Genomic DNA, 20,051 nt, shown 5'->3' with positions numbered 1-20,051 from the left:
CAGGAAAAATCTAGTTTAAATCCATAAATACAAAGACATTCCAAGCTGAATCTTCTACTCTTTAATAGCCCCCGGTCATTTGGGTCATCCGGGACTATACTAACAGATGATCACAAATGAGTTTTATTTGACAAATGACTATGAATTTATAGTAGTTAATTTTGGTTAACAGACTAGATGAATTGCCAACTAAAGCAAGTACATGACTAGTGCTAGTTGAATTTTTGACAGAATAGTTTCCATCACAAATTGCAGTTTTGTTGCAATCAAGATGGTTTGGGGGATCCTGTTGATTTCAACAAAATATTCACTATGAAAAGTCTAATAGTTGAATTTCAACTTTCTTGTTTAGTTTCAATAATGTCAAAATGTTTCATTTTTACTTTCTCATTTTGATTGATTTTGTTTCAATTTGTATATTATATTAAAATATTAAATATAACATCATATTTTAAAAATGTTTTAATATCAAAGTCTAAATAAACTGACTAAATGTTATCAAAATGAAACACTGCAATGGTTTCAAATAAAAAAAAAAGATTTTTTTTTCTATTGGAAATTTCCAGAACTTGGCTTTTTGTTCTGATTCTGAATGAATGTTTTGTAAATGTCTTAATTTTCCAAAGAATGGAAATTTTGCCTTCCAACTAGCTCTACAGGACATGATAGCCATAAAAAATGAACAGAGAACCCATGAAAGGTTTCATAGTCTATTATCAGCAATGCATGCTAATCAGGACATGTAAACTCCTCAGAAGAGGGACCTTATCTTATTATCAAAACACTTTCAGGTGCTGTATTACAGTGAGTACAGTAAAGCTATATTATGCTGGTTACTAACATCAGTGGAATAATCATTGTCTCCAAGAAGCAAGTGTCAAATAAACTATATTTACACATAGGAATAGATGAACAGGAAAGCAGCATTACCCTCCACACCCAGCCTGACTCATAGAAGACTTACTTTTTTACTATGTCCACATGCAAACTAAGGGGTTTTTTTTGTTTGCTTTTGTTTTGTTTTTTTAAAGGGTCCTTAACCTAGCACTTTACTTTGCAATTAAGTGTGAAGTTAGGATGCAAAATTGACTGTGGGAACAAATCCAATTAATTACCTCATTTCTGAGTGCAATCAGGTACTGGAATGTATAAATACTAACATTTACCTTCACGTTTCAATGCACATTTGCATTTTGCAGATGCAAAAATATGGTCACAAAATTAGAGAGCATCTTCACAAATTTAGCGTGAAGTTTCCATTTTCACTGAATCCTCTTTGTGACTGTCTTACCTAACTAAGGCCGATCCCAATAAATTCAAAGGGAATTGAATTGGATACCAAGTAGCACAATAGCTCCCTTTCAGCATCTCCCAGCAGTTCTCTTCTCTCTCAAATGCCATTCGCATTCAAGCCCTCCATTCTTGGTCTCTCAAAGTACATTTGCTAACATCGTATTTCTCTAGCATCTATGGTCTCAGGACAATGATAATACCTAGCTCTTATATAGTGCTTTTTATCAGTAGTTCTCAAAGCGCTTTACAAAGGAGGTCACTACATTATCCCTATTTCACAGAAGAGAAAACAGACACAGAGAGGGGAAGTGACTTCTCTAAGGGTATGGCTACACTGGCACTTAACAGCGCTGCAACTTTCACACTCAGGGGTGTGAAAAAACACTCCCTTGAGCGCTGCAAGAAACAGCGCTGTAAAGCCTCAGTGTAATCAGTGCAGCAGCGCTGGGAGCGCGGCTTCCAGTGCTGCACGCTACACCCGTAGAGGATGTGGTTTACATGCAGCGCTGGGAGAGCTCTCTCCCAGCGCTGCCGCTCCGACCACACTCACACTTCAAAGCGCTGCCGCGGCAGCGCTCCCGCAGCAGCGCTTTGAAATTTCAAGTGTAGCCATACCCTAAGATCACTCATTAGGCCAGTAGAAGAGCTGGGAATAGCACTGGGTCTCCCCAGCCCCAGTCCAGTGCTCCAAGTACACTTATTCTCTTCAGCACACTCCCTCTGAGTAAAATCACTCCGTATCACCTAGTGACTGAAATCAATATACAGTGATCTACAGCACTGGACACAGTGACTAATGTTTATTGCATTTCACCCTGCAACATATCTTGTACTTGTTGCAAGTACTTAACAAAAGAACCTAATGCCATAAGAAATTTGCAGGTTTGTTTGTTTTTTGTTACTCTTAAAACCCCAGTTCAGCAAGGCATTTAAGCATGTGCCGAATTTTAAGCACACACCTAACTTTAAGCATACAAGTAGTTCTATTTAAATCAAGGTCAATGGGACTTTCTACTCTAGGTCCTGAACAACTCAGGGTGACTAAAGTCTAACCTTTTTACTGAGAACACTGAAAGAGAAACTAGCACTTCTATGCTGGTGTTAGTCTTCAAAGCACTTTAACAATGGCTTAACTAATAAATACATAATAAATAATAAAAATAAGGAACAAGAAGAGTAATACTATTTTGTATTTCCATAACTCTTTTCATCCAAAGATCACTCCACATTTTGCAACAGTGGGCCAGTATTCTCTCCATTTTACAGACGAGGAAACCAAAGAACATTAAGAAAACAACAACAACAACAACAAAGTCACATAGTGCATCAACGGGAAAGCCAGGAACAGAATCAAGGTCTCTGATCATAGTGTTGTGTTCTTTAAGCACATGTATTTTATAGTGTATTATAAAGATAGTGCCAGATCCTCACCTGGTGTATATTGGCATAGCTCTATTGACTTAAGGGGATACCTTTTTAAACCAGTTGAGAATCTGGTTCCTGATCTCAGTTCTTAGCAACACTGCCCACCCAGACTGGGGTTTTAACAAAGTCATAAATGAAAAAAAAGGCGGGGGAGGAGAGGGAAAGAAATAAAAACCAGTCGTTCTCTTCTGAATTTATTTCATCTATTTTATTTTTTTTGAACAAACACACACGCACTTTTTAAGTTCTGATGTATCATTTCTGTGATCGACCAAACCAGGTATGACTCAGATCACACCTGCCAGATAAAACCTTAAAAAAACAGCAGTGTGATCAGAACTGCTCCCTTTCAGGAAGGGGCTCCAATAGGGACTTGGTAGAATAGAATCCTGGCCCCAGTGTTTTTCTGTCTGCTGCAGATAGAATTACAGGAAAATTAATTATCTCCTATTGAAGGCAGGGGAGGGAGAAGAGGAGCGGGGAGAAGTACAGAAGAAAATAGCTTTGGGTTGTCTTTATTTTTTGAGATGAATGGAAAATACGTGACAGGAAATCACAGAGGTGCTCACTAAAAAAGTCTACATTACACAAGACTAAATAAAGTGTGATACAGCATAATTTAGTGGCCTGATCTGAAACACTTGAGACAACCTATAACCACAGGAGGGGGTCAGTTCAGTGCTTCATATCCTCGAGCAGCAGATGAACTACATTTTCTGTGCGGAGAGCTTTCAGATACAACTCTTAGATCTTAAGCAATATTTTTGGAAGCACCTACATGAGTTAGGAACCAAACTCATTGACTTTCATGAAAATTAGGCGCCTAAGTGCTTGTCATGTTTGAAAATAGGATTTAGGCATATTTTCTGCTCTACATGGACATTAAATCTGGGCTTGGATGATATTTTTGCAACTCTTGTAACAAATCACAGTTCTTGCACAGTCCCATGAAGTCATGTGGCTGCAGAACCCAGGGAAGGAAGAAACGTTAAGGGACAGGCTCCGCAGTCTTCACATTGAGAAGCACTAAGGGCTAGTCTATACTGGCAATGGTAAAGCGCTGCCGCGGCAGCACTTTAACATGGCTTGTGTAGTCACAGCAGAATGCTGGGATAGAGCTTTCCAAGCACTCTGAAAAATCCACCTCCATGAGAGGTGTAGCTACCAGCGCTGGGAGCACGGCTCTTCCCCAGCGTTGGTGCACTGTTTACACTGGTACTTTAGAGTGCTGAAACTTGCTGCGCTCAGGGGAGTGTTTTTTCACACCCCTGAGCGAGAAAGTTGCAGCACTGTAAATTGCCGGTGTAGACAAGCCCTCAGTGTAGCATATACGCATTCATATGAATGCTTAGGGCATGACTACACTTGCAGTTGCAGAGTGCTGGGAGTTAAACCAGCCTTCGGAGACTGCAGCGGGGAAAACGCTGCCGAGTGTTTACACTCTCAGCTAGAAGCGCACTGGTGTGGCCACGTTAGCAGCTCTTGCAACACCACAGAGAGCAGTGCACTGTGATAGCTATTCCAGCATGCAAGTAGCTGCAACATGCTTTTCAAATGTGGGGCGTGGAGTGGAGTGTGACAGGGAGTATGTTGTGTATATGTGGGGGGAGAGAGAGTGGGTTTTTGGGAGGATGAAAGCATGTCAGCATGCTGTCTTGTAAGTTCAGACAGCAGCAGATCTCCCCCTCCCCCGCCTTTCTCACTCACTCAAAGCAAGCAGCATTCCTTTGTCCCGGAGCAGATAAGCATCCAGCTGTCAGAAATGGAGCTTTGAAAGAGCATGTCCGCATTCCGACAGCATTCTTACAGCGAGTTCAAAACAATGACAAGAGTGGCCACTTGACTTAAGGGGATTATGGGACATTTCCAGAGGCCAGTCAGAGCTCAGTAATGCAACACCTCGTTCACACTGGTGCTGTGGTGCTCCAGTGGAGGCGCAGCAAACATTATTTCACTTGTTGAGGTGGAGTACCAGGAGCGCTGTAGCCGCGGAGTCAGAGTGCTCTACGTGCCTTGCCAGTATGGACAGGTAGTGAGCCAGTGCACCCAGGGCTCCCTTATTGCGCTGTAACTCACGAGTGTAGCCAAGCCCTTATTTGGCAACCTGAATAAGAGTTACTGAATCTGGCCCTAAAATAATGTAAGTAGACCCCATCATAAGCAGACAAAAACTGAAGACAACATATGGGATTTTTGACAAACCTCTATTTTCAGCAGCAATGCTGAAGGTATCTCTTGAACAGGCAAAAGATAAGGCTGGCTGTTGAGCAAGACACTGCATGATAAGATAAAGCCAGAGAACTCCATATGAAGTAGCTTTTAGAGGTGGGGGGTTAATGGTGTATCTGATGGGGTGTTTACCCACAAGCCCTGGATGGGTTAAGCTGGCTAACTTGGCCAGTTAACTGCCCAGGCTGCACCTGGAGGAGGAGCAGGGATTAATGACATGAGATGGATGGGAGCAGGAGGGGCCTATATAAAGCCCAATAGCTGAAAGCAGCTGCTGGGTGTGAGGCTAAGCTGTCTTGACTCCACTCCACTCCCTGGGAGAAAGCAGGTGTGTCTGGGGCTATAGAGGCAAGTAGCCTACAGTCTCTTCCTAGGAGGACAGAGTTTGGACTAGCAAACCCCAAGAGGAGGGAGAATTGGAAGATCTCAGGAGAAAAGTAGCAAGGTATAGGATAGGGCAGAGCTTGGCTGCTGAGCAGAGGACCCTGAGGTTGAACATGGAATAGAGGGCAGGCCTGAGTTCCCCTACTAGCTGTTAGGGAAGTGACACATACCAGGCAGTGGAGTGTGGACTGCTTGCCTGGGACAGTTTGCCCTGAGAGATGTTGATACCTTGGGAGGGGAAAACATGCTTGGTGACCTGGCTGGAGGACCAAGTCATGAAGAAATCTCTCCAACCATCTCTGCAACTTCTGGGGCTCCTGCTAGAGGAGGGCACAACAACTGAAAGGAAATAATCTCCACAGCTTTTAGTAAAAGGCATCCTAGTGCTGAGTGGACCCTGTGACAATTATCCTTTGTAGGGAGCGTTTTAAAGCAAAACTGAACGTTTACATGTCCTTTGCTGGGAAAAGTTCATTCAGATTCAACTGGTGGAAGTAAGAGCTGTTTATAGTACTCCATTGAAGAATCAGTCACTAAAGTTTCCCTTACATATCCCACTTCGAGAGTTTTATAACTAGTCATAAACAATAGTAGTCTGCTGGAAAAATTAATTGTTATACAAGTTCTCTAACTGGAAACACATGTTGGCTTAACACAGTGTATCTGAGACCAGAATCTTGGTTAAATCTTAACCTAAGGCCCACTGTCTGCTTTTAATTTGGCCCCTTTTTGTTAGTGGGGTGTAAGGCATTCTCTATTTCTCATTCCCATACTTGCCTCTCCCACTTCTCATCTCTCAAGCTACCACCTTTAGATCCTTCTTTAACAGTCCCCCCAACCCTTAACCTTAAATCACACATCTCAGGTCTGGTGAGCTATATGTGCCCTCATGACTGACATTTGTCTGTGGCATCTATCTAGTCTAAAACCCAATCTTGCAATCACTTATTCTAGTGACAGGTTTCTGAGTAGCAGCCGTGTTAGTCTGTATCCACAAAAAGAACAGGAGTACTTGTGTCACCTTAGAGACTAACAAATTTATTTGAGCATAAGCCCACGAAAGCTCATGCTCAAATAAATTTGTTACTCTCTAAGGTGACACAAGTACTCCTGTTCTTTGTTCCAGTGAGACATACCTATTTGCACAATTTGTCCATTGACTTCAGTATGACTACTCGCATCACTAGGGGACTGGACTCTTAGGTGGTGACCTCTTCAGCACAGAGACCTTGTCTTTGTACATGGCTTGAAGAAAAGCTCTGGGTAGCTTGAAAGCTTATCTTCCTCACCAACAGAAGTTAGTCCAATAAGAGATATTACCTCACTCACCTTGTCTCTCTTACTTGGTTGCAAAACATACCAATGATGGTAGGATAATAAGTTCATTGTTTCAGATATTACAACTTTCCTACAATTCAAAAACATCCTTATGTTCTTAAACTAAATTTTGCATGTCAGTCTAAAATGTGGTTTGATTATTTAGTTCAAAATGTGTCTGGGAGGGAAACGGGGATTGTGTGGTTATTTTGGATACAAGCACATGACAACCAATGTAGACATTTTGTTTAGAAATGTAATTACAGTACTGCAGTTGCATTATCTGGTTCCTAGCAGTCCATTGAAAATCAGAGAGAGAACAGAGTTTAAAGGCTGTGATGAGGCCATTATGGACTCCAGAAAACATTCTACATTTTAAAAGTCCATCAGTGTTGACTAGCATGATGGGCTGTAATAGCCTTGAATGAGTCACTACAGTGTTTCTGGTGAATAATACACATTTTAAAGGACTCTAAATATGTAGTCATACAAGAAAGATTTTTTCTATTTTAAATTTTCACCTTTTCATTAATTTTCGGTGTATCTAATCAGTGTGTGTGAATTTCTTCTCACAGACATGTAAAATGTCATTGTTATTGTATTAAAATTGCTATACATTTAAGAGTCCCCCACTGCTGTATGTATTTACATATGCAGAGTTGTTGGTCCCAAGATATTAGAGAGATAAGGTGGGTGAAGTAATATCTTTTATTGGACCAATTTCTGTTGTGAGGGACAAGCTTCCATAGACCCGCAGAAGAGCTCTGTGTAAGCTTGAAAACTTGCCTCTCTCACCAAAAGAAATTGATCCAATAAAGATATTATCCCACCCACTTTGTTTGTATTTACATGGCACACCCCAATTGTTTGCAAAGAGAAGTTATGATCTGACTAAAAGATCATCTGTTTTCAAAGGTATTAGAGCCTCATTTATGAGCATAGTAAATTTGTTTTCTTCCTTTTAAAACTAATATTCATTAAAGAATTTCAGAGGGCTAGCCGTGTTAGTCTGTTTCAGCAAAAACAACGAGGAGTTTTGTGGTACCTTAAATTTGTTAGTCTTTAAGGTGCCACAAGACTCCTCGTTGTTTTTTCTTTAAAGAATTAAATTCTCATTGAGAAATCTATGTTATTGGGCAGTGTTTCCCAAACTTGTTTCGCCGCTTGTGCTGGGAAAGCCCCTGGTGGGCCAGGCTGGTTTGTTTACCTGCCCTGTTCACAGGTCCGGCCGATCGTGGCTCCCACTGGACGCAGTTCACTGCTCCAAGCCAATGGGAGCTGCTGGAAGTGGTGGTCAGTACGTCCCTTGGCCTGCGCTGCTTCCAGCAGCTCCGATTGGCCTGGAGCAGCAAACCACGGCTACTGGGAGCCAGGATCGGTTGAACCTGCAGACACAGCAGGTAAACAAATCGGCCCGGCCCACCAGGGGCTTTCCTTGCACAAGCAGTGGAACAAGTTTGGGAACCACTGTTACAGGACAAAGTTTCAAACTGGTGGTAGCTGGATGACTTTGCTCCATGACTGTTACTTACTTTAGAATTAACTAGCCAAATCAACACTTGCTTCTTTACAATGTACACCTGAGGTGTTTTATTTAATTTACTTGTTTTCGTGAATTTAACAAATGAGCTGCTTTCATCCTGCCCAACCCCAAAAGCAGTGCTCTTTACCGACTATATGCAACCAGCACTCTTGATATGTAACCATTTTTGGGTTGCAATGTTGTAACTATTTGACCACTCAGACGCAGCATTTTACAGAACAAGCAGAGAAGACTGCCATTTGTTATAGTTACCAAGCTAACTGCACTTCTGATCCCCTCCTGATCTCTTTGAATGTACCCCTTCAGGTGTCGGGCCTTGAGCTGTTACTTCTTGGATGGGGGAAGAGAGGGAAAAACTGTATGTTTCTTCTAATCTCAGACCAGTCCTGGGGTGGCAGTGGCCTGTATATGAACTGTGGTTACTTCAGCAGATCTGAATTAGGTTCAGTACATGCAGTTCTGTTCTCTCCAGTAGAAATGACAGTCACAAGGCAGCCTTCTTAAAACAAAGTATTTAGAACAAAAGCATTTCAGAGATTTTAAAACACTGAACCAATCATCTTCCTGGTAAGTCTAAGTTTCCCATAGACTGCCTCTGCCCCAAGCCCTTGAGACTGCTTGAGTCTGGGTTGCATAATCTGTTTCTTTAAGTCACTAACCAGTTCATTCAGTCTGCATGAGGGAGAGGTCTTTACAGTTGCTCAGTCTTTTGATCACCCCATCCAAGAGTCAAATCACTTAATTGTTTAGTGTCTCTTTGCTCTCTAGACTTGGAAAACAGCTGTGTAACTTTGGGCTGAAGCCTGGATCTAGGCCACTGACCTGCAATTTCCCCTGAAATATCTGTTGGGAGGTTGCTTATTGAGCACCATTGTGTTACTTTCCTTTTGTTTTTCCAACAGTCCCCTGTTAGACTAGATCAATATGTTCATGCAGAAAAGCTTTACAATCCAGTATAACTGTACTGTAACTTTACCTCTCCCTCCAGCTACCAGAGCAGTATACCTAGGGAGGCGGCCACTGATCCACCCACACTGATGAGTAACAGATGGCAATGGAGCCTTCCAAATAAAGTTATTCCCTTTGGTTGTATCACAGGTGTAGTTTAACTATCTGGATTACTTTTGTTATATTAGCAGATGGGTGTGTGAAGTCTACCTATTTACCAAATATACTGTTAAATACAAACAACTCTCACATGGTAAGGGTGTTGTTGGAAAGCACAGTAAGAAATTAACAAGATAAAGATTTGGACCTGGTAGAGATGATGTATAATTGTTGGCGGGGGCGCAATTGAAAAGTTCTGGTGGTATGCAGTGGGGTTAACAGGCTATTTAAGATTTATTACAGCTAAACAGTATGGAATTAAGGCTCTGCACCATAATGCAGCTGAACATTCTCTTACTGTTCCAGAAAACCGTTCAAAGGCCAGATATTTCTATTGGCTGTAACGTACTGGTAGTTTTCACTTACTAATAAGGTTCTAGATAAGACTGGAAACAACATTTAATAGCTGATATGTGTAATGTCCCAGGCAGGAGAAACATTAGTAACATTCACTCTGCTGTATCTGTATAAGATGTGAATTGAAACAATAAGGCTACCAACCAGTGCTTTCTCAGCACGTAGCAGGATGCTTGACAAGGCTTCAAAAATAACAGGTGGGAAGAGAAATTAAACAGGTTTCAAAAGGAAAGCAAAGAGACATTTAAAAGCTGTGGTTGGCAGCATGGAACAACTGTTCCTGAGCACTTGCAGCCAAAGTTTCAAAATAGCTCATGGTCAAATTTTCAAACGTTCTGCACCCAGAACTGGGGCCAAACTTTCAAACAAGATCAGCTCTCATTTAGGCATCTAAATAAGGGCCAACTTATGACAGTGCTCAGCACTCATAAGGTGCCATTGTGATCTTTACAGACAGATTTTCAAAAGAGCGCAGCACCCAGCATGCCCCCCCCCCGCAATATGCTGAGCTTTTTTGAAAATCTGTTCCCTGTTGTTGGTGCTGAGCACTTTTGAAAATTGTGGCCTTACTCATCTTTATTGGGATTCTTTAGAAGTCAAAGGGTCTGATCCTTCACCTGTTGAAATTGATGGAAAGCTCTCATTACCTTGAGTAAAATTGACCCTAAATGGCTTCTTTTTGAGAAAATGCACGTTACCACCACACACGTATCACTGGGTTCTTTTCAGGCTGATATTTACAAAGCTGCCTAAGGATTCTGGATGTCCAATTCCTATTAGAATTAATGGGAACTGAATATTTGGATCATCAAGGCAGCTCTGAAAAATCCCTGCCTTAAATCATACCATGCTTCTAATTTTTCTAACACATCAGACATTTCGGCTACTGCCTTGCAATGGTCTCTAGATAGATCCCTGACATCAGTGGGGCTCTATGTCAGTTCAGGAATCCATCTAGATGAGATTCATTGCAGGATTTGGGCCTTCAGGGACAATTAGGAGTATACGGTCACTATTTCATTTGTCATTTGTTTTCTCTGTGTCTCATAGATATACACTAAAGATATATCAGAGAGACATGATGAAATGCAAAACTACCTACACATCAAGATTTACGTATTACCTCTGGTAGTTGATTCTATGGAGCAAAAGTGGGGCAGTAAAATCAGTTTTGTTTCTAAGTGAAAATGGGCCCTTTGAGTGATTAATCTGAAAATTAAAACTAAACAATATAAACAGGTCAGGGGGCTGGGTTACGTGCTGTTTGTCTTCAGTTAAATAAGTCTTGATCTTGCAGTATAGATGTGATTGAGCATGTGTGTAACCATATTCCTAAATTGAAAATCTAAGAAAAAAGCATGTTTTTGGTACTAAAATACCCATTTTGTTGAAATTGCAAGTTTAATGAAATTTTGGGGGGAGGAAGGATGTAAAACTGACATAAAACATCAGTAAGGCTCAGAGCAAAAGGTTTATATTAGGTTATTTTTTAAAAAACCCACAGAGTTTGTAGGCACATTATGTACACTCATACATTAACTCACCAAGAATCAAAAATAAAAAAAAAATACGGGAAATCATGAAATTCAAAATCATGGAGCAATCTTACCTTGCTCTGGAAAAATAACTTCTGATTGTAAGTACAATTCCCTGCTTCATAAATTTCACCACGCCTTTGGCTAATACCTTAACTAACTGCCTGCCAGCTCATCACACAGATGTATTTGGAGAAAAACTGCATGTTGGTAACAATGGGAGGGGTATGTATGTATGTGTGTGTGAGAGAGAGAGAGATCCATATACAAAGTCGATTCATATTTACACCAGTGGGGATCTAGCTTTTTTAGCAAAAGAGAGGTGCACATACGCAATTTTGAAAACAGTCCATGCATGTATCAGTAACTAATCAAAGTTCCATTTCCCCCTCCCTGGCAATAACTCACATAAGGGAGAGGAAACCAGCCAAGTTTTTGACATTCTTGCACTGGGGATTTGAACCTCTGTGGAATAAGGTAGGAGTTCCATTGACTTAATCTGCAGGCTTCAGGGAACATGTAGGAGACAAGGTCATACAGGCAGGTGGTTCTGCTTTTGCTCTGCTGTTGAGCCCCATGGACAGGAGTCTTTGTGGATTGATCATGAAGGTATATGGGTAGCACACACTGACCAGTGGGTTCCCTCCCCATCCCTCAACACACACATGTGCATCTCTCTCTCTCTCTCCTCTCTTTTTCTCACAGTATAGTTTGGAAAACAGGAAGGAAAAGGGAGCTGTATGTGAGCTGAATCAAGTCAAATAGTGTTAATCATTCAAGTATTGAGCTAACACCCGCAATTTATACATGATATTGACATATGTTCTATGTACAAAAAGACAAGGCTCCACCTATGTACCGTAGTTATACACAAAACAGTAAACTCATATCCAGGGCAGACTATTACAGTCAAACGGGTCGGGGCTGAATTACATTATGATAGTCCCCACACACAGATAAAATGATTTAGTTGGTGTTGGTCTTGCTTTGAGCAGGGGATTGAACTAGACAACCTCCTGAGGTCTCTTCCAACCCTAATATTCTATGATTCTACGTAAACAGGCTTTGGTCTTGCAGTGTAGGTGTAACTGAATCCTTGGTTAACCATATTTTCAAACCATGCTACAGTCCTGATGGTCACAGATGTAGTTATGCTGTGTTATTGTAACTGTGTCTGTTCCAGGATATTAGAGAAACAAGGTGAGTGAGGTAATATCTTTTATTGGACCAACTCAAAATATATTGCCTCCCCCCACCTGGTCTTTCCCATACATAGCTATGTAAATTATGATTTCACTTCTGTGTACTGTACCTTTAAATTTCTAGACATCTAATGAAAGCAGCTGCCATTTTATGTTGTGTTCAGGAGCAGCCTGTTACAGAGGAAAGACACAAACTGTGTTCTCCTGGAGAATTTACTTTATTTAATAACTAAGTGTATGGGTGATCTCTGTAAATAAAAAACACTGTTAAAGTGCCAGTCAGTGGCACAAATCAGGATCATGGTCAGGTGACCTCTACATGGCAAAATAGATCCATATCTTAATCAGGTCTGGGGGACAGTCATGTTATTACTACTTTCCCCAACACATTCTGTGTCTGTACTGTAGACAGCATCAAAAACAATCAATTTACTAGTTTACTGGCCTTTTACCCACTAACATCTCCTGTGTTAAGGCTGTTAGGACTTGTAAACATCTTGCCTCAACTTATTGATTGTACTAATATAAAAATGTAAAAGAAAGGAGGTTCTAATAGTTTTTTCTCCACACAAATAACTAATAATTTTTCTAGTCAAAACAATATCCCAAGAATAACCAAGAACATAATCAGGAATCAGAAAATGAGTCATGAATGTTTACTAGGATATGAGCATATGCAATATTCTTACCACAACACTTACTAAGATTGTTATAGATCAAGCCAGAGACACAGATTAATAAAAATGTTTATTGGATGTGTTTTCTGTCTGGAACAAAAAAGTCAGGGCTCTGGAAGCTCACTTCTAAGCCTGAGTTTGCACATTCCCAGCCCTTGTATTTGTCAGCAAGGTGATTTTTTTGCAATCAGTGTGCTGATTTTTCTCCAATTAAGGAGCTCTGACTTTTGTGTTCCAGACAAAAAACTCATCCAACGTGTGAGATTGTACTTGTTTTTAGCCAAAAGTTGAGAGGAGATGATAAAAGAGAATGTTTACATGTTTTTTACTGAAATCCCTAAGGAACAGTCATTTGGTTTCTAAACTTTCCTTTCATTTAACACCACTTTATTTTGGGACCTTATAAAAGGGTTCTGGCCAGGAGGTCCTGAGCCAGGCCCCTGAGCCCAGCTCCAATTAAGAAGCATTAATTGGGGCTGGCTGAGTATGCCATGCTTAATTGCTAGAAGGGAAGGATTTGCGGGCCTCATTAGCCAGGGGCTATATAGGACTGCAGGAAGGAAGTGAAGAGGGGAAAAGACTGGAGGAGCTAAAGGCTGTGTAACCCCCCACCCCCGGTTGCTAGTTTGGTGTGGACTGTAAATAGGTGGTGGTGGAAACTGACACCAAAAATAAAAAGCACTGGTGATTGCACTCAGAAGATTTCTCTGGCTGATTTGATGTGAGGGCAAGGCTTGTTACAGACCTAAATCATTTATATATACTAATAACCGCATGTTTTGGTAGTTGTACAATACCATGCATCTTGCCCTCCCTTACATCTCAGCCTTGTTAGCAATCTAGAAATATGCCTTAAATCCTGAAACTTTAACAATGTATGTGGATGTTGGTAGAACAGAATATAGTCATTCTGTGCAGAATAAGGTCCAGACCACTGAAACTAGGTTGATTTATACTAGCTGAAGATCTGGCATGAAACTTTGCCCTTCTCCCATCTGATTTCTTTCCTTTGATCTTATATACACTCTTAATGAAGATCAAAATAATCAACCTGTATAACTCATTAGCAAACAAGTCAATATTGTCACGGAGCTGCAGTATTTTTTCAGCTCATTTCACCGGCCTCTATCAATATCACATGCATCTGACAAAGTGGGTATTCACAAAAGCTCATGCTCTAATACCTCTGTTAGTCTATAACGGGTGCCACAGGACTCTTTGCTGCTTTTATCAATATCAGGTGCATCCTAACTTTCAATGTTTTGCATGATTCTGCCACACCTATGTTGATACTACCATTAGAGTTCAGCTGGCAATTTTAGAATACACTTTTAAATTTAGGGCATTTTATTGGCATTGTTTTTATTTATAAAAAAAATGGATCATCATACATTTATAGTCATTGTAACATACATATAAAGATGTATTATATATATGATACAATGACTGTAAATGTGTGATGAGCCAATCCTTGAGCAGCCCTGAGCACCTGCAACCTCCACTGAAGAATACTTTTGGCAGAGTGGCACAGGGACACAGATTAGGCAAACATTTTATTTCGGGTAGGTCTGATTCTATTAGAAATGGTGGGATAGGAGCACTTCAAATGCCTTAACATGTTTCTAACCCATGCAATCCCCATTCTTCCAACCCAGCTGGAGTGGGGGTATCTACCCCACACAAGGGCATGAGTAGGAAAAAAGGGCCAATTAACCCCATGATAGGCTGCACCTGGAGGAGAGTCCAGACTGATAAGGCCTAATGGCTGATGAAGCTGAGCTGGGTTAAGTACAAAGAGGAAGTTGGTAGTGGGAGGAGACTGTAGGGAGGAACTCTGGAGAGAAGGGGAGTTGGAAAGAGAAGAGGAGGAAGGAGTCCTAGAGAATGTATGCCCTGGCATCCTGCCTGTGAATGCAGACTCTCTAGCCACAGAGACTAGAGAGAGCTCCAATAGTAGCCTGAAGGGCTGAAGAATGGTAGGATGGAGCCCAGGGAAAGAGCAACAGGGTGTGAGATTGCATACATTGTGGCTGCTCAATATAGGGTCCCTGAGATGAAATCTGGAGTGAAGGATAGGACCAGTTCCCCTACCAGCTAGTGGGGAAGTGGCACATTCTAAGCAGTAGAACAGAAGACTGCTGGTTGTCCAGTGGGACACTGAGACTTTGGAAAAGGAGAGCTATAGTGACTTAGCAGGAGGGCCAAGCCATGAAGCAGGAGCAATCTAGTCTGGAAAGTGAGAGACACACACACACCACATGGCAAGCAACCAAAGGAGAAGGCATCAGACTTGTTGAGAGCTAGTCCCCTGATGGGTCCCTAGGAGGCACTCCTGCAGTGAGTAGTAAACCTCCTGACACTATCTACCATTTATTCTCCTGCCTCCCCTTTCTAATGATCAGTTTCTATGCCAGTGACCTGTACATTCCCCACATGGCATAAGAGCACAAAGAAATCGCTTGGTAACTCGACACTGGGTATAACTGTTGCTGCTGCTGACTGTTGCTTGCAGGAAGCTTTTGCTCCATCAACATGTTACATATTCTCCTCCGTTCCATTTGGTGACACATCTTCCCATCATCTACCCACAATCTCAGAGCATCTCTAAGGGGTGGATTCATCCCTTCACTGGCCTGGGTGCAAGCACTGGCGTAGAGAAAAGGCAGTTTGGGCATCTCTTCCAGAGCTTGCAAGGGTTGGTGGGGCCCTCAGGGCTGCCCTCACTTGTGCCTCTTGCTGCCATGACTTTTATGGGGCTATGCAGGGGCACAAAATACTTGGGAAGAAAGATGTCCCAGCCACACTGCTTCCCAGCCCTAAATCATTTCCTTCCTTGTCTTCCCCACCTACACCAACTCCAGTCCATCCTCAGTCCACCCCCGAACACCCCCTGCAGCTTGGGCTCAGGCAGAGACATAGGGCTTGGCTACATTGGCACTTTACAGCGCTGCAACTTTCACGCTCAGGGGTGTGAAAAAACACCCCCCTGAGTGCTGCAAGATGCAGCGCTGTAAAGTGTCAGTGTAATCAGGGTGGCAGCGCTGGGAGCGTGGCTCGCAGCGCTGGGAGCGTGGCTCGCAGCGCTGGGAGCGTGGCTCGCAGCGCTGGGAGCGTGGCTCCCAGTGCTGCACTCTACACCTGTAAGGGATGTGGTTTACAAGCAGCGCTGGGAGAGCTCTCTCCCAGCGCTGTGGCTCTGACTACACTCACATGGCAGCGCTTTGAAATTTCTAACCTAGCCAAGCCCTAGGTCTTTACATCCATGCTTAATCCCTTTGTGCTAGCCTAGGACAATGATTAATCAGGTCCTAAATATTCAGTCTACCATACAGCTTTTTATAGTTTAGGTGGAATTTGCAGCTGCAAACACCTAATCTGATTAAACAAACAGCTTAATGAGAGTATTTGAATTAGCTGCTCTCTTTGCTATCTAATCTTTGTGAAAGGCCAAAGCTTTGAAAACCACAAGTGCTGGTTCACAAGTCTGAGCTCGCACGAGTTAATCTTTTCATCTGACACTAAACATTGCTTCTTATTGCATCAGCTTTAACCTTGTATCTTCCTAGCTGCTAGCAAAAGCAGAGTGGATGTGACAGTACATACCTTTGTCATTTTCAGAAGAAACAGTCTGTGCAATCTGAATTGTGACAGGCCCATTTTTAGCACTGGTAGGAGGTTCAGACACAACCTGAAACATCAAATAATATATTGTTCAGCTGCATGCCTTAGAACAGGGGTAGGCAACCTCTGGCATGGGTGCCGAAGGCAGCACACAAGCTGATTTTCAGTGGCACTTGCACTGTCCAGGTCTTGTCTTTTTTTCTGGGGAGCTCTGCATTTTAATTTAATTTTAAATGAAGCTTCTTAAACATTTTAAAAACCTTATTTACTTTACATACAACAATAGTTTAGTCATATATTATAGACTTATAGAAAGAGACCTTCTAAAAACGTTAAAATGTATTACTGGCACACGAAACCTTAAATCAGAGTGAATAAATGAAGACTCGGCACACCACTTCTGAAAGGTTGCCGACCCCTGCCTTAGAATAAATATTTGCATAATTTGCACACACCAGTGTAGCAGAAGATACCTGGTAAAAATGTTTAAAGCATTTAAGTGACTTCGAAGCCCAAGTCCCATTTTCAAATTGACTTAGAACCTTAGAAACTGAGTGGAGCAAATATCTTTAGAAATCTGGGTTTTCATGCCTAAGGCCGCGATCTTAAGGCATTTAGGCACTTAAATCAATGGAATGTATTGCTTTGTTGTTCCCATCAAAGGGGACAGGAATGAAATTCTGGTCTCAATGAAGTCAATAGGGGTTCCCCTATTAACATCAATGGGGACAAGATTGCACTTCAAGATTCTGGTGTCCATGCAGCCTTTCCTCCCGCACTATACACATGAGAACAGGGAATCCAGAATCCAGCCCTTAATATAGGAAGGTTGTATACAATAAAGATGGGATTTTCAAAAGTAGAAAAGGGAGTTAGGCACCCAAATTCTTGTCCATTCTTATTAAGGTAACAGTAGCCAAGGAACATTAGACTGAAGATTTCTTGGTTACCTGATCATTCTCCGTTGTGCACACATTATCTTGGTCTTCAGCTTCTTCTTGAACAGTCAAATTATTTCCCATATTTGCTGTGCTATGGAGAAAAACAGTTTATTAGTACAAAGCTGATGCATGCCTGTGAAATTAAGAGAAGGCAACTGACCACAAGTTTTCACAGGCACCTTAGAATTCCTAGAAAGTCCCATCTGCTTTGCAGAAAGTTGCTTCTTTATTACATCACTGTCTCTTTGATGCTACAGGCCTCATTACTTGGATACAGCTGCCCTTACTGACAACTGCTCACCAAAAATGGGGCAGATTCACATACATTTCTGGCTTCTTCACAAAGTTTAGTTGCAGCTGACACCTGGGTTCCTTGTTAAGACTATATGAACTGTTAAGATGTGTGAAACAAGAGCACAGAGCCTATGTCTGCTAGCTGGAAAGAAGGCATAAGGCATGCAGGGAATTGCTTATTATTAAGACAAAAGGCAAAACACCCGAGTACACTAGTACTGAAACAACCAGGGGGTGGGAGAAACTATCCCAACAGCTTTCACACAACGGCCAATTAAAAGAGGAAAAAAGCACGCATTTAGGCATTTTGAGAATCTGGCTCTTGCCAGAGGAATGGTGTGTGCAGTATGCAAATCCTACAGGAGATGTTCTTCCCCCATTCCTCCCGGACAGCCTCACATGCCTTGCTAATGGCATATAGAGAGTATAAAGGCCCCAGACGGTGTCAAGGAGAGAATTCCCCTGGCACAAGAGCAGTGTAGACCCAGTTGCAGCTCCAAATGGGGGGGTCATGTCCAGGTGGGGTATTTTAGTTAGGTAATAAGTTTAATTCATTAAGGACCTGATCCAACATCTATAGAAGTCAATGAAGAGACTCCTATTGACTTCACTGGGCTTTAGGTCAGGCCTTAGATGAGTGGGTTAGGCATAGGCAATAAGTTTGAGTTAAGAGGTCTCTCTTTGACTGCAGTATATCATCTGAACTCTCCAGGTCTTTAGACTGTAAGCTATTCAGAGCAGCTTGCTTAGCACATTGGGCTCAAAACAAAACCCACTGAAATCAATAGAAAGGTTCCTATTGCCTTTCATGGGCTTGGAGTCAGGGCCTATATGCTGCCCATGCTAAATAAAGAAAAAGGAAAGAGTCTGGACCAGACCTTAAAACAGGAAACTCTCGAGTGTTTTGGGACTGTTCAGTTCTACAGTCACTGGGCAACTTCATAGTTCATTCCACTTTATCCCATTCCATTTATTAAATGATGGTATCTGAGTGCCGCACAGAAGTAAACAAAGCAATCTTAGGCCCAAATTGTCAAACAGTGCAGGCAGTTCCATGTTTCCCTCTTTGAAAATGTGGGATCCAGTTTATTATTTTAGTTAGGCAGTAAGTTTCTCTCACTTACTCCCACATGACCCTAGTCATGTTGCACAGATATACGTCTGAGAAGAGATTTTTCTAGGTGTTTTAATTAGACCATCTTTCAATATTCAAGAGGGAGGAAATCCAGAGTTGTTATACTTTGTTGGTCAGCCTTTGGTTCTGCAAAACTTGTTCAGAAAAAGGTCTCACTGTAGCTGAAGCCACCAAGGTTGGAGGTTCAAATAATTGGTTACAGTTAGGTCCCAAATTCTGCTTAGAGAGGCCAAAACCAGGGTAGTTTTGCTAAATCTCATCAAGTAAGGTTTTTTCCCCAGGGATAGTTCAGAACTGGTTCCTTTTGTATGCAAACTCTTCAGAACTGGTTCCTTTTGTATGCAAACTCCTAAATTTGGTGAGATTATGGCTGAGCCTCCTTGGTTACTGTGTTTTGTTAAAGGCCTGATACTGGACTGAAGTGAACACTGAAATAATCCCATTGATTTCAGTCCATAAACACAGCTAATCTATTTATTTCAATAAGAGTACCTTTGTAAGTAGCACTGAGCCCTGACTTCAGACTGCAGAGAAGTTTTACAAGAGGTTTATCTTTTCAGCTGATATTTCAACTATGTAGCAGAACTTTTGACTTATTGTGGAAAACAGCCAACATTTCCCCATAGATGTATAATGGCCCCTTGTCCTTGTTGGGTAGTTCTGTTGCCTAGCAACAAAGTAGCATGCTATCTGGAGATAAAAAGTGGTTTAAAATCCTACTGCTTAATCTCAGTGGGGAAATTCAGGGTCTAGTTGAATCTGAAGAATTTATTTCTGTTATCCATGCACAATGTTACCAGGCTTACCTGCTCACACAAGCAGATGATACAATTTACACAGTGTAAGCAATATATATATGGCTACACTGGCACTTTACAGCGCTGCAACTTTCGCGCTCAGGGGTGTGAAAAAACACCCACCTGAGCGCTGCAAGATGCAGCGCTGTAAAGCCTCAGTGTAATCAGTACGGCAGTCACTTCCCTCCTATGTG

The 20,051-nt window shown here is 41.8% G+C and overlaps 1 protein-coding gene across 1 annotated transcript in view; it reads right to left on the bottom strand.

Moving 5' to 3' along the window:
- The window catches only part of BCAS1 (brain enriched myelin associated protein 1), a 92,573-nt gene that overhangs the window by 68,083 nt on the left and 4,439 nt on the right, over positions 1-20,051 (bottom strand). The window contains exons 2-3 of the mRNA XM_032774711.2: positions 17,641-17,722; positions 16,673-16,757 (exon numbers count right to left, since the gene is read on the bottom strand). Of these exons, the coding sequence (XP_032630602.1) occupies positions 16,673-16,757; positions 17,641-17,712 (157 nt within the window). The 5' untranslated portion in view covers positions 17,713-17,722. The remainder of the gene's footprint in view (positions 1-16,672; positions 16,758-17,640; positions 17,723-20,051) is intronic.

This window comes from Chelonoidis abingdonii, chromosome 14 (assembly GCF_003597395.2).
Source record: "Chelonoidis abingdonii isolate Lonesome George chromosome 14, CheloAbing_2.0, whole genome shotgun sequence".
Lineage (NCBI taxonomy): Eukaryota > Metazoa > Chordata > Testudines > Testudinidae > Chelonoidis > Chelonoidis abingdonii.
The sequence above is the reverse complement of the archived record's forward strand: the minus strand, read 5'-3'. Positions and strand labels throughout refer to the sequence as shown.